A 14,779-nucleotide genomic window follows, 5' to 3' on the forward strand; every position below is an offset into this window, starting at 1 on the left:
ACGCCGCTTTTAGCAATATTCCAGCAATATCATTTCGGGGGACACCAGAAATGGGCTTCACACATTGTACCCATGTGGGGATTCGAACCTCGGCTTGACGAGCAAACGGTTTCATCAATAGGCTATACCACCGCCGCCACAAACTTGTGGAGATACTTTGTGCGTGTGAGGTTTCTTTACCAAGACAAATGAGCTCTACGTTAGAGTACATGAAATACACTTAATGTATTTTGTGTACGAAAATGTTCAATAGTATACTCTGCAATACAGAAACGCAAGAGTCGAAAATTAGAAATACGTGAGTTTTGCTGATGTTCATACACCATGAATACTAAATATGAACTTCTCATGTGTGCATGTATCGGGAGTGAATGGGAGTAGAACAAAAGTACGGCTAAAAATACTGTTAAAGTGGGGGAATCGCGAAAACGCAACCACGAGTTTGGTTTTACGCCGCTTTTAGCAATATTCCAGCTACATCACGGCGGGGGACACCAGAAATAGACTTCAGACATTGTATCCATGTGGGGATTCGAACCCGGGTCTTCGGCGTGACGAGCCAACGCTTTAACCACTAGGCTACCCAATACCACCATGAAAGTAACGTGCAACATGAATGTTTTGGCTATTAAAGCTATGGGTTTTCATGTGCCTGTCATCCCAACTGCACAGCAAGGGAAAGGGTGAACATGCCACGACTGACAGAAGCCGACTGCAGATAGGCGACTCTTCTTCGGCAGTCGCCACTTTTCTCCAGGAATCATCAAAAACTAAGAAACTCTTATCAGACGCGGGGGTCAACACGTAACCTACCAGTGTCACAAGTTTCAGCATGGGGTAGGGCCCCGTTTACAAAGCTCTCGTAGCGCTACGAGAGTCGTAAGTCAATGTTACGTACAGTAGGGGAAGTACGAATGCTACGAGAAAAGTTACGAGATCTTCGGCTTACAAGAGCTTTGTTAAATGGGGCCCAGGTTTATACGGGTCCGACATATTAAACAGCAAACAAACAAACAAATTCCCCATCTACTTGACTGTCTATTAGTCATTACGACAGTGTCAACACGAGCAGGTCACCAGGACCTCTGAAGGGTCCCCTCAATCTACCCAGCAGTGTGTCTGGTAGTGTAAACTGCTTATATTAGACATTATGTCACGTCTTATATATACTTCCAGGAATGAACCACTTGAACTATTGTTCTAGAGCTTCCAAGAAATCTATTCACAGAACGTCACGCTTGTTTGGGAATACAAGACTACTGGTTACTTAAACCTAAAGTACGTCTATCACGGGATTTTGTACAGGCAGGTGGATAGGTGCAGTTGGGTGCGTGCCAACGTTTCCAGGGACGACGTGAAGTTTTGCTCGTGCTCTCCGCTTGTCTTGATTTTTTGAAAGGTCTCTATCATATCAGATTTCTCGCTTATGTCAACACAGTATTTAGTTATTATGGCTTGTGAATGAGTAAATGTTTAACAATTTACCGGCATTACATTAGCCGTATACTTCATGACACACGATACCACATATACTGCTTCATACAACTACATTAGCCTCCATTGCAGTGGAAACATATTCATTTGGAACGAACATTCGATGTCTGGTATTGTTTTTAAAAAAAATGATTGTTTCTTAAAAAAAATGATTGAGTTACTGTTTACAGACAAGTCAGCAATTTACTCTCTCAAGAAAGAAATGCACGGGTGAATTTTAAGTTTTAAACGCACTTTAATTCAAGTCTAAATAAAAAAGTATTTGTTTTGACAACAAACTATATTGAATGCAGGTTTGAACTCCTACTCAATCGCCAAAACCCATCACCTGATAAAAACATTTACCTTATACACGTCATTTTCCGAATGCATTGACGTGTCTCCTGGAAATGAACCCCAATGAGTGATGCACGTGCATATTGGTGAACTTGTGTTCTAAGGTGAGGTATATGAAGAAATGATGGTATTTCTAGTAGCATTTTTGAGCTTTCACGGAGACTTTCGAAATGCCAAGATTGGGAGCTGAAGATCGAAATATTGCAATCGGCTGAGTCAGCCACATCCGTTGCACGTCACTTGCATGTCCCCCATAGCACTATTTCACTATTTGGGGTCGTTACCAACAACTTGGATCCACCCGGGACCGTCCGCGATATGGTAGGACAAGGGTTACAACTGGGGCACAGGACAGTCGCATCCGGTTGTTCCATCCGCGCAACAGGACTGTGGCAGCAAGTGAAACCGCAAGAAATGTCCCAGGACTACAGAATCTTTCTCCACAGACTATTAGAAATCGCCTACGACAGAGTGGACTTCGTCATCACCGCCTTGCTCGTGTTCGTTGGTGCAAGAACGTTCAAAGATGGGATTGGAGACACTGGAAAAGAATTTGGTTCATGACGGTAGAACCAGAGTGTACCGACGTCAAACTGAGCGTTACACACTTAACTGTGTCGCGCAGGTTGACGGATTTGGAGGAGAAAGTGTGATGATGTGGGTGGAATTTTCTAATCATCAAAGAACTAACTTAGTGCATGTACAGAGGAATCTAACGGCCATTCTAACCGAAATCCTGCAACGTCACCTCCTTCCAGTTTTCGACCCACAGAGACAGATGTTCCAGCAGGATTATGTCGGATCCCACACAGCACGCATCTCCAACCAGAACAGTACAGTGCATCCCTGGCCCTCTAAATCCCTGGATTTAAACCCAATCGAACGCTATATGGGATTATCTCGGTCGAGGCTCCGTCACTTCCATTATTCTGTGTCTGTGGCATATGCTCTTTCAAAGCGTGCTGGAATACGTCATATTATATGCATGACAGGAATACTAAAAGAGTGAGTAAGTAAAATTTAACAAAATTCCCAATATCATGGCGGGGAATCAGAAATAGACCTAACACATTGTACCCATACGGGGAATCGAACCCGTCACGAGCAGACGCTTTAACCATCAAGCTACCCCACCGACCCCATACTGAAACAACGTGCTTCAACGTGTAGGGAATTCAATGGATAATTATCTACAACTAATACAAACTGTATAGTATTACCTATTCAGTATACGATAAACAGGCCTGTTCTTGTTGTCTGTCTGAAATCACAGAGTGCCTTGCGTCAAGTAATGACAGAATCATTTTAAATATCTGTGTTTCTGGACTATCAGTATCTTACGTTTACGCCTCCACCTACTTGACTCAGGGGGCGATGGGGTAGCGGTTAAAGGGTCCGTCGTCACGCTGAAGGCCCGGGTTCCATTCCCCATATGGGTGCAATGTGTGAAGCCCATTTCTGGTGTCACCCACCGTGATATTGCTGGAATATTGCTAAAAGCGGCGTAAAACCATACTCACTCACTCACTTGACTCCAGTGTAGTAGTCATTACTGCAGTGTCTGATCAAGAACAAGAACTCAGAATGGTCCCCTCAATCTACCCTGCAGTGTAGCTGATTGTGTATACTGCTTATATTAAACATTATGTCATGTCTTACAGATTCGCGTACTTCCAGGAATAAACCATGAGTTGTGAACTCCTTTTACATTCCGTCAGTTCCATGAGCTTTTTTTGTGAAATGTATTCATACTCGTTATTCAGACGTCGGTTGAAATTTCATTGCGGGTAGAATGTATACTCCAGCGTGTATGAGTGTTTTTGTGTGTGTGAGTGCGTGCGTCTGTGTATGTATATATACTGTTCCAAAAAAAAAGAAACGCATAGATGTTTTGGAGTTTTATTAAATCCATTATTCAACACATAGTTCCACACAGACGTCCCAATATGCCATACATCTCTTAATGGCCACTTTTTACACAATCCCATGCATCAAAACATCACCACCCTGACAATATAGTTTTTTATTAAATTGATTACATTTTTGTGAAACAAATCGCCACAACGAAACCAAAATCATTTGCACGTGCAAATTATGCGATACATGCAGTAATGCGGTGTAGGCCTATAAATTCCCAGATCATTTCCGAAAATTAACATTGTAATGTTGAGTTATTTGCCGAAATCACCATGCCACGTCTTGATGCTGCGACACGAAACATCGCTATTGGTAGATTAGAGGCCGGAGAGTCACAATCGTCTGTTGCAAGACGTCTTAATGTCAGTCAGAGCATAATATCTCGACTTGTAACACGATACCACCAAACGGGCACAACGAACGACCGTTCACGAACCGGAAGACCTAGAGTCACTACAGCCGCTCAGGATCGATACATCCGGGTCCTTCATTTACGTGATCGTATCGTTACGGCTGAGGGGACAGCAGCCAGGGTCCCAGGTCTTCGAAGAATATCCGAACAAACCATACGGAATAGTGACGGCGGTCTGAGAGCCAGGAGACCTTACTTTGGCAACGTATTACGACGTCATCATCTCGCCCGACATCTCCGGTGGTGCAACAACGTGTTGGGCTTGAACCTACGAAACTGGAGGCGTATTTGGTTTAGCGACGAATCCAGGTTTCTGCTGCAAAGACGGGATGCAAAAAACAGAGTGTATGGACGTGTTCATGAACGTTACACCCCAAACTGTGTACGTAAAGTGGATAGATTCGGTGGGGAATGTGTAATGATGTGGGCAGGGATATCCTATGCCAATCGGACGGATCTTATCCACGTGCAGGGGAACTTGACGGCCGTTCGGTACAGAGACAATATTCTGCAACCCCATCTCCTTCCAGTCATTGACGTCCAACATGAAATCTTTCAGCAGGACAACGCTAGGCCGCATTGTGCACGTGCCACAATGGATTTTCTGGCCAACAACAACGTTAATCTGCTGCCTTGGCCTTCTCGTTCACCTGATCTTAACCCCATAGAACATCTTTGGGGTGAACTGGATCGACGTCTCCGTCAGCGTCAACCTCAACCTCAAACCCTCCGGGAGCTAGCTGCATTTCTGCAGGGGTGGAGAAGGATCCCCCAGGGGACTATACAGCGCCTGATCCAGTCCATGACAAGGCGTGTCAGAACTGTTATTCTAGTACGTGGCGGACACAACCGATACTGACATTTCAGTGGACCCTGACTGTCATATACGTACTGCTGTCTATGATTTTATGCTCTGATGTGTCTGCATTATGGGTGTGAAATTTCATGTTCCGATGTATCTGTGTTCAACAATTACACGCATATGAATAATACCATATCACAATCGATTTCTGGCCTGTTTGGAATAGTATACATGCAATATCGATGCAAAGATAAATTATAATTGACGAAATTGTCTCAGTAAACTAGGATCCCAATTGCGTAGATCGATGGTCATGATGTTGATCACTGCATGCATGTCTGGCCCCGACTGCTATATAGCTAGAATATTGCCGAGTGCGGGGTTAAACAAAAATAAACAAACAACACATAACCCGTCAAACCAGTCAGTAAGGGAGACAACTGCAGGTTGGCACGTTGACAAAATATCCTACATTCGGTTTCGATTTCGCGGACTCACATGAGTAGATTTCTCGGAAATATGACTGAAGCCTCTTCTTGGAACGCGGTATGACACTACTTGGGATCTACTTGGGATTTGAGCTTTGTGCCAACCATACAAATCTATACATTCATCGTGGCAGGCTGAGTTGAGGCTTTGTAGTGCACAGGAGCTGCCCACTAGACATGGTCGTCCTTCACTGAACGTTCCAGAAGATTATGTTTCAGGAAGTGTGATCAGTCTGACGTGACATATACTGTACAAGGCGATTATCAAACGGTCAGTACGACAACAGGCAGTCTTCCACCGGGTGTGTTTACAAGTGTGATATTCATTTTGTTACATTGGATAGTGGGACGACAGATATCGTAGTGAGTACTAAGATATTATTCTCTACCATATGAATTGGTTGTTGGTTGTTGTTGAACGCCGTACTCAGCATTATTCCAACTATATAACGGCGGTCTGTAAATAATCGAGTCTAGACCAGACAATCCAGTGATCACTACCACATCAGCTATGGCGAGGCACAACGAGAAGCAGCTACGACAAGGTCGGGGACAAGGACAAGAACAAGGACAAAGGCGAGGACAAGGGCGGGGACAAGGTCGAGGACTGGGCCATGACGGTGAGGATCATGATATGTGTTGATTTCCTTGTTGTAACAAAAGAATAACGTTTATTTAAACCTCATGGGTGAGAGTTCCTTTGGAAAATAGTGAGTGAGTGAGTTAATAATATTTAACGTCACATTGGCAATGTTTCAGCCATATCGTGACGAAAACAACTTATACAATAAAGATGAAAACATTTTTAAGAGTAAAACCTGTCAACGATGGACAGTAAAAATACTATCACAGGTAGGAATATAAAACTAGCATGTAAAACTTAAACATTTTAATTAATGAAGACAATACAATATAAAACATGAACTATAGATCGCCAACAACTGAAGGTTGATCACCATACTAGGTCTTTGGAAAATAATTATTATATGAATTTTGAAGCATTGTGAACTTTCTTGTAAATCAAAGCATAAATCTGGCTCGATTTAACATCAATTTCAGCAATAAAAATACAAAAGTATGAAAACCATGCGTAGGCAAACATCTGTAAAGCGCTGGTGATCTAATACTTTGAAACGTCTGTGCAAAAGAATACCAGCCCTGACTGTCCTTAGAAACAGATTTCACTTGGTGTGAAGGGCAAAATAACTGAAAATTACACCATTGCTATCAGCGGTGACAAAAGGAAATGAAATGGATGTTTGAAATTATTTCCAATAATATGAAATCTAACATCATACACATGTGAAACATTACTTTATTACTTTGTCGATCTTAAATCCACAATCATCATTATGGTATAATTATGTGTCATTGGTACAGATCTGAGGTACATGCTTCAAATCCACGATGTTGGTGTGAGTGACGTCGGACATGCACTGGACACTGACCGAAGAGTGGAGGTGGTGCACAGGGACATACAAGATGAGGTTATCATTCCCAATAGGAGTCCAACGAGGGAGGCAAGTGGACATCCACTGGACAAGCGTACAGTAGAGGACATAGGTAGGACCAGCAGAAAGGACATTGGCAAAGGAAATGATGCAGATTTCAGATTCAATGAGACTAGCAAAAGATATGGTTCACAGGAAAACCATCGGATGCATTTAGTAAGGATGCGCAGATCTAGAAAAAGGCTCCATCCCGATAATAAGTCATCTGGACCGAGCTTCTTCCGAAATGATAGGAGCAGGTCACCGGATAGAGTCAGAAGAAAGAAACACAAATTGAATGTTGACAAAGGAGAAGATAATTCAACTAATCAAGGTTATCATAATCAAAGGGAGCCAGCTAGAAGGAACCTACCACCAGCTGAGATTGGAGCAAATATGCGAAAATACATCAAAGTTAACGAAAACGTCCAAGACAGGATGCAGTCTGGAACTCAGAGATACACAAATTGTGTAACCACAACCTCTGTTGAGCCATTGGACTCAGAAGAGAGATTAAAGTCATCAAGTACAGCAGAAAAAGAAGACCTGGCCAGTTTGATTCTTCGAACAGTATGTGTAGATTACCCTGGCATAACTGATTTAGCAAATTTGAGAAAAACTCTTCACCAGAAAAAGATTATCAATTTTTCCAACACGCAAACTTTATATGAATTCTTAAAACCTTATGACAACGTTTTTGAAATAGTAGGAGACATTGACAGAGATGAGAGAATGATTGAAGATGGTGAAGTGGAGGAAACAGCAGCTGAGGATAAGTTTCTTGTGACTGGTCATCCAAATCTACTCCTGTGTCAGCAACATTCAAAGAAAGCAGGATCATGCATGCAAGATTGCAGGAGCCTTCACATCTGCAAATATTTCCTTCTGAGCAAATGTACCATGCAAGAACAGAGAAAGACATGTATCTTTGGCCATGACATGAACACTGAACACAACAAAGAGGTTATGAGGAAATCGCTGTTGCACAAATTCAAAGATCTAATTGAAATTGATGTCCTGCGTTCACTGAGATATAGAAATTCCACAACTGTTCCAGCGATATGCAATTACTACAACAAGCCAAAGGGCTGCAACAACGCTGAATGCGGATTCATGCATGTATGTTCAAAATTTCTCCATGGAACTTGCAGTGCTTCATATATGTGCAATTTTTCTCATGATATTATGGCCATCCAACCGTTACATTGTCTTCAACGTTACGGAATAAGTCCATCGAAACATGATGAGAAAGAAGTTGTTGTCAAAACCCTTAAATCCATAGCAACCAAAAAGAATCACCCAGTCGATCAGGGAAGACAAGTTCAATCCTCAACTGAAACACAGAGGGGCATGTTCGCTGGTGGATACAACAAAACCATAGCCAAACCAAATAAACGGTATCAAGTCGCCAGGTATTTTTCTGCAATTGGATTTAGTACAAGTGGGGAAATGAAAGTATCAGAGAAGCTGACTAAAGCAAGAAACCAAAATGAACAGCTTCAGCTCGAAGTGAAAGAAAGACAGGAGGAGAAGGAAAAAGAAATTAATCTGAGGAATTCGTCGACAGGGGTTTGGACATGGTCATGGATGAGCCCAAAGGGAGCATGGAGCGATGTCACTGACAGTCAAATATTTGAGGCTAGATACAGAGAATATATGCAAGTTAGGAAGAGGAGCTTTGTTATCAATGGTAAAAAGTAAGTATAATTAACACAGTTGCTATTTTTACAGTTCTGGAATGTAAATATCTGGCGTGTCCTTGGTTTTTCTTAGTATGTGCTTTTGATGAAGAAGAAATAATTCAGACGTTAACACAACGCAAATGCCTATGCCGTTGATCGTGTATACAGGTACATTCACAAACTATTTAGGCTTTTTGAATTAAGGTTCCTGAATTAATGCTGGAATATTGCTAAATGGGCGTAACACCATACTCACTCACTCACTTGACTCAGTGAATTAGTCATTACGGCGTGTCAGATCAAGAACAGGCACAAGGACCCCTGAATGGTCCCCTCAATCTACCCAGCAGTGTGTCTGGTTGTGTAAACCGCTTATAGTAAACATTATGTTATGTCTTATAGATTTGCGTACTTCCAGGAGTAAACCACTTAACGTTATTATGAGATGTGAACGCCTTTTACATTGTGTCAATTCAATGAACTATTGTCGTGGTGACTTCTAACAATTTATGCATACAAAGGTTGCAGATGTTTCTGCAACATTTTAATAGCTGAAGTCATTCCAAAACAATTAGACCATGTTTCCATGTCTCAATGATTAGCCAGCTGGTGTTATCAGAGTATTCTGTTGAAGGTGTGAGGTGGACTTTGCCACAAAGACAGGCGTGATTGATGGGGAAGTTGCACTCAGATTCAAGAGAGACAGGAAGCCAGAGTGTGACACAAAGTGCCCTACGCCAGACATAACGGACAACAGCCATGACACCGATGTTGCTGGTTCTGATGCTGATGTTGCCACAAAGACAGGAGTGATTGATGGAGAAGATGCACTCAGTTTCAAGAGAGACAGGAAGCCAGACTGTGACACAAAGTGCCCTACGTCAGACATAATGGACGATAGCCATGTCACCGATGTTGCCGGCTCTGATGCGGGAGCTGATGTGGATGTTGCCACAAAGACAGGAGTGATTGATGGAGAAGATGCACTCAGCTTAAAGAGAGTCGTGAAGCCAGACTGTGACACAAAATGCCCTACGTCAGACATAATGGACGACAGCCATGTCACCGATGTTGCCGGCTCTGATGCGGGAGCTGATGTGGTTGTTGCCACAAAGACAGGAGTAATTGATGGAAAAGATGCACTCAGATTCAAAAGAGACAGGAAGCCAGAGTGTGACACAAAGTGCCCTACGCCAGACATAATGGACGATAGCCATGTCACCGATGTTGCCGGCTCTGATGCAGGTGCTGCTGTGGATGTTGCCACAAAGACAGGAGTGATCGATGGAGAAGATGCACTCAGATTCAAGGGAGACAGGAAGCCAGACTGTGACACAAAGTGCCCTACGCCAGACATAATGGACGATAGCCATGTCACCGATGTTGCCGTCTCTGATGCAGGTGCTGATGTGGTTGTTGCCACAAAGACAGGAGTGATTGATGGAAAAGATGCACTCAGCTTCAAGGGAGACATGAAGCCAGACTGTGACACAAAGTGCCCTACGTTAGACATAACGGACGACAGCCATGTCACCGATGTTGCCGTCTCTAATGCGGGAGCTGATGTGGATGTTGCCAGAAAGACAGGAGTGATTGATGGAGAAGATGCACTCAGCTTCAAGAGAGTCGTGAAGCCAGACTGTGACACAAAGTGCCCTACGTCAGACATAACGGACGACATCCATGTCACCGATGTTGCCGGCTCTGATGCGGGTGCTGCTGCTGATGTTGAAACACCTTCCCTCTGAAACACCATAGATAAAGTTCATTTTTTCCACACGTCCTCACTTAACCATCGCGTGTTTGCCATAAGCTTCAAGAAGTTGTATAATATATATAATATATACATAGGTTTATTTCAAAGAGTAGACAAACTGGGAGTAATCAGCTATACAAGTAGTACATTATTAAGTGTAGGGGTGCTTCATTATATATATGTGTTGATGAGTACTCATACTGGGAGTAGTCATATAACGGGAAGATACCCACAAGGTAGTATCTGTGTGTTGTTCTATGAAGCCATATCACATAAAAATGATAGAACTCTGGATCATTCGCAAATTGTTGCGATGCGACATTTCTGACAATATTTCTGTCATCACTCGAGCCTGAACTCGGTCACCAGTGTTATGCCCTTGGTGGTAAAAAACGATGCTTTTTCAATGCTTCTGTATTCTCGAACCATCTACTATACAATATCACGTCTTGGTGTAGTTAGGTAACTTATTCCATGGGCTATTAATTCTAATGTTTTAAATGCCTACATACCTATCAGTGAAACAATTTATTAATGAAACAATAGGCGAGAGCTTTCAATACAACTGAGAGCTCATGAGAGGTAATTAATGACAGATGGTCGGATTGGGGTGTGCTGATGGTTATAGCCCGGGAAAGCCACTTCTAAGAAAATCAGAGTTGAAAATGATGTGGCTCAACCGGCAATGGGCATGGTTGAGTGATCGTGTGAATGTAGCTCTTCCGGCAATACGCTAGTACCTAATCCATGTTAGCGTAAATAATGGAGATTTTTTAATATCGCTCTAAATGAGCCGAATTAAGTCAAACTGAGTTGAAATTTGTGTCATGATGCTTATAAACATACACTCATTCACTTACAACTTCCAAAACATGAAAACTGAGCGAAACTAAACATTCTCGCCCATGGGCTGGATTTTACGAAAGAATTGTCCACAGTGCGGAGAGTTTTTGAACTTTTGTGAGTCCTGAATGAAATTGTGACGTGTTATATAACTATGCATATAATATTAATCAGTCAATTCATATGGCGCAGAATCCACACCGACAGCATGCACATAGCATAAGATTATTATTACCCCGGATAACCCAAGCTGCCTGTGAGGCTAGAAGGTTAATAGTCACATGACTTACCCCACCGGGTACCAATTTTCCGCTGGGTGAACAGAGGCAATGTTGAAAAAAACCCACTTGCCGAAAGTGAGACCACATGTATCACTGAAGTCCTTGAATCTGAATCTGAAGGTGAAGACTAGCTGAAGTTGTTGTTTACTAACACTTTGTTTATAACGTTGGGGACATATTTATGTAAATTCCTGAAACTCGCAGTAATCATTCAGGGTGAAGATAAATATAAAGGCGGGAACGAGTTAATGGCCATGGTCAACCCCGGACGAATAATGAAACAAATAATATTATGTGGCTTTTACTGTTAACTCAACCAGAGGAGAAGACACCACGCGGATGACGTCACTTATGGCGTTAAATGTTGACGTCAGCATTCCTTCTGTGAGCCAGCAGATATGATTCATCGACTCTTTACTTGACGCCTGCTTCTTGAAGAACAAGAATATGTTATAAGTTCTAAAATACCCAGAGAACTGAATATTTTCAGGAACCTAACTTGAAGTTGACGCGGCGGCTTGAAATACGACAGAATAAACAGTATAGAAACACGGAATATTTTGTTTTTGTTTGCTTTAAACTAAACCAATCTCTAGGTGAGTTAATATATTCATTGGATCGAGCAAATCAGTGAGTTATCCCTTGACATGAGAAATGCAAAATATGGATTTACAGTTGTGCAGTCAAATGTATTTTGCTGATACAATCACAAACTATCATGTCTCAAAGTCACAACATTAGACAATAGTGAGTGAGTGAGTGATAGAGTATGGTTTTAAAACGCTTTTAGAAATATTCCAGCAATATCATTTCGGAGGACACCAGAAATGGGCTTCACACATTGTACCCATGTGGGGATTCGAATCTCGGCCTGACTACCGAACGCTTTCACCAATAGGCTACACCACCGCCGCCACAAACTTGTGGAGATACTTTGTGCGTGTGAGGTTTCTTTATCAAGACAAATGAGCTCTACGTTAGAGTACATGAAATACACTTAATATATTTTGTGTCCGAAAATGTTCAATAGTATACTCTGCAATACAGAAACGCAAGAGTCGAAAATTAGAAATACGTGAGTTTTGCTGATGTTCATACACCATGAATACTAAATATGAACTTCTCATGTGTGCATGTATCGGGAGTGAATGGGAGTAGAACAAAAGTACGGCTAAAAATACTGTTAAAGTGGGTGAATCGCGAAAACGCAACCACGAATTTGGTGTTTACGCCGCTTTTAGCAATATTCCAGCTACGTCACGGCGGGGGACACCAGAAATAGGCTTCAGACATTGTATCCATGTGGGGATTCGAACCCGGGTCTTCGGCGTGACGAGCCAACGCTTTAACCACTAGGCTACCCCACCGCCCCACACCACCATGAAAGTAACGTGCAACATGAATGTATTGGCTATTAAAGCTATGGGTTTTCATGTGCCTGTCATCACAACTGCACAGCAAGGGAAAGGGTGAACATGCCACGACTGACAGAAGCCGACTGCAGATAGGCGACTCTTCTTCGGCCGTTGCCACTTTTCTGCAGGAATCATCAAAAACTAAGAAGCCCTTACCAGACGCAGGGGTCAACACGTCACAACAAAGAAACAAACAAATTCCCCACCAACTTGACTGTCTATTAGTCATTTAGACAGTGTCTGAACACGAACGGGTCACCATGACCTCTGAAGGGTCCCCTCAATCTACCTAGCAGTCCAGCAGGCACATCAACGTTGTTTCAACGTTGAGAATAGGTTGATCCTCAACGATGAAAATAGGTTGTATATGAAAGTTTTTTTGACGTAGATATCCGACGTAGAATCAACGTTGAAGTTTGACCGATTATCAACGTTGAGAATAGGTTGATCCTCAACGTTGAAAATAGATTGAAAATAGGTTGTATATGAAAGTTTTTTTGACGTAGATATCCGACGTGGAATCAACGTTGAAGTTTGACCGATTATCAACGTTGAGAATAGGTTGATCCTCAACGTTGAAAATAGGTTGTATATGAAAGTGTTTTTGACGTAGATATCCGACGTGGAATCAATGTTGAAGTCTCACATATTATTAACGTTGAAAATGGGTTGTTCCGTGGTTGTGTCTGGGAGGTATTACGCTTTCCTGTAAATAGGCTCGCACTTCATCTTTTAACTACAATAAAGTAGCACCAAACTCCTGCATCCAGCTAAAATACCCAAAAAGCTACATGCAATAAACAGTGTTCAAACAGAAAATTGCAGTAAAAATATTTACCTGATAAAATACTTGGTTAAAATTCCACATTCAATATAATGTTCACTTAAGTTTTATGGCGTATAATTCCAAAAAGAAGAAAAGAGTATTCCAAATTAAGAAAAACTATTTACTGTTGTATTGTTACCTTGAAAAGGTGAAAATTGTCCCGAGAAGACATTTTCTCTGAATTTCAGCTCTTAGACAGACCCCTGAATAAACACGTAGACAGACCCCTTACTTTCACCATGAAAGGCATCCAAGATGACCAGGAACTATACCTGAAGACAGCACATAAAACAAGTCACTTTTCATGAAATCTTTATGAACACACACGCACACAGAAAACGTGGTTTAATGCATAATGTAAAACATCGCACATGACATAGTCTGTAGGTGATCTCTGTTGTGCTAATAACACAATATCATCTGCATATAGCATCAAAGTGACATTTACGCCACCAATTTCAATACCACAGTTCAGATTTTTCAACACAATTACAACTCCAAAAACACAATTATCAGCTCCTCTTCTTTCTGCCACTCCCTGCCTGGCGGTCAGGTGGATACTTCAGAAACGTTCCTAACTCTTTCTTGAAATTTGCTTCGATGCATTCCCATCTCATTCCCTTGAGATAGGACACATTCTGAAATTTTATATTGAAATACATGAATAAGTTATATGGAAGATATATTGTCTTAAATGATTCAAGTATTTGTTTAATCAATCACTTGAAAGGTTCATTTCATTGCTGTAACTTGGCATGTGAACATATGAACAGCATCAATACAAAATATGAAGAAAAGTGTAAACAATTTATATTTTCAACCGAAGGAATGGAAGTTTTCTTAAACATTTTCAAAGAAAATCCTCAATTGCAAGTTGATTATTTAATTAGACTATGAATTACCGGTAGGATGAATTAGACGATGCTTTACTGTCATATATTATTGGCTATGGTCATGATGAAAATGCTGCACTTGGTAATTAACTTACCAGAGATGATTGAATACAACCTTGTATTCTTAAAAGAAAACTTGCCGTT

General features: G+C 41.7%; 1 protein-coding gene across 6 annotated transcripts in view; it reads left to right on the top strand.

Moving 5' to 3' along the window:
* Nucleotides 1-14,779, top strand: part of LOC124283446 — a 64,262-nt gene that overhangs the window by 35,420 nt on the left and 14,063 nt on the right. For 4 of the 6 annotated variants that reach the window (XM_046719500.1, XM_046719499.1, XM_046719502.1 and 1 more), the window contains 2 exons: nucleotides 6,830-8,636; nucleotides 9,256-10,334. In XM_046719500.1, coding sequence (XP_046575456.1) covers nucleotides 6,830-8,636; nucleotides 9,256-10,334 — 2,886 coding nt within the window. Of the gene's footprint in view, nucleotides 1-4,204; nucleotides 6,070-6,829; nucleotides 8,637-9,255; nucleotides 10,335-14,779 lie in introns of those variants that run through there. The other 2 variants (XM_046719504.1, XM_046719507.1) reach the window with 2 other exon arrangements.

Source organism: Haliotis rubra, unplaced genomic scaffold (genome assembly GCF_003918875.1).
Source record: "Haliotis rubra isolate DU_JTF1 unplaced genomic scaffold, ASM391887v1 Scf316, whole genome shotgun sequence".
Classification (NCBI taxonomy): domain Eukaryota; kingdom Metazoa; phylum Mollusca; class Gastropoda; order Lepetellida; family Haliotidae; genus Haliotis; species Haliotis rubra.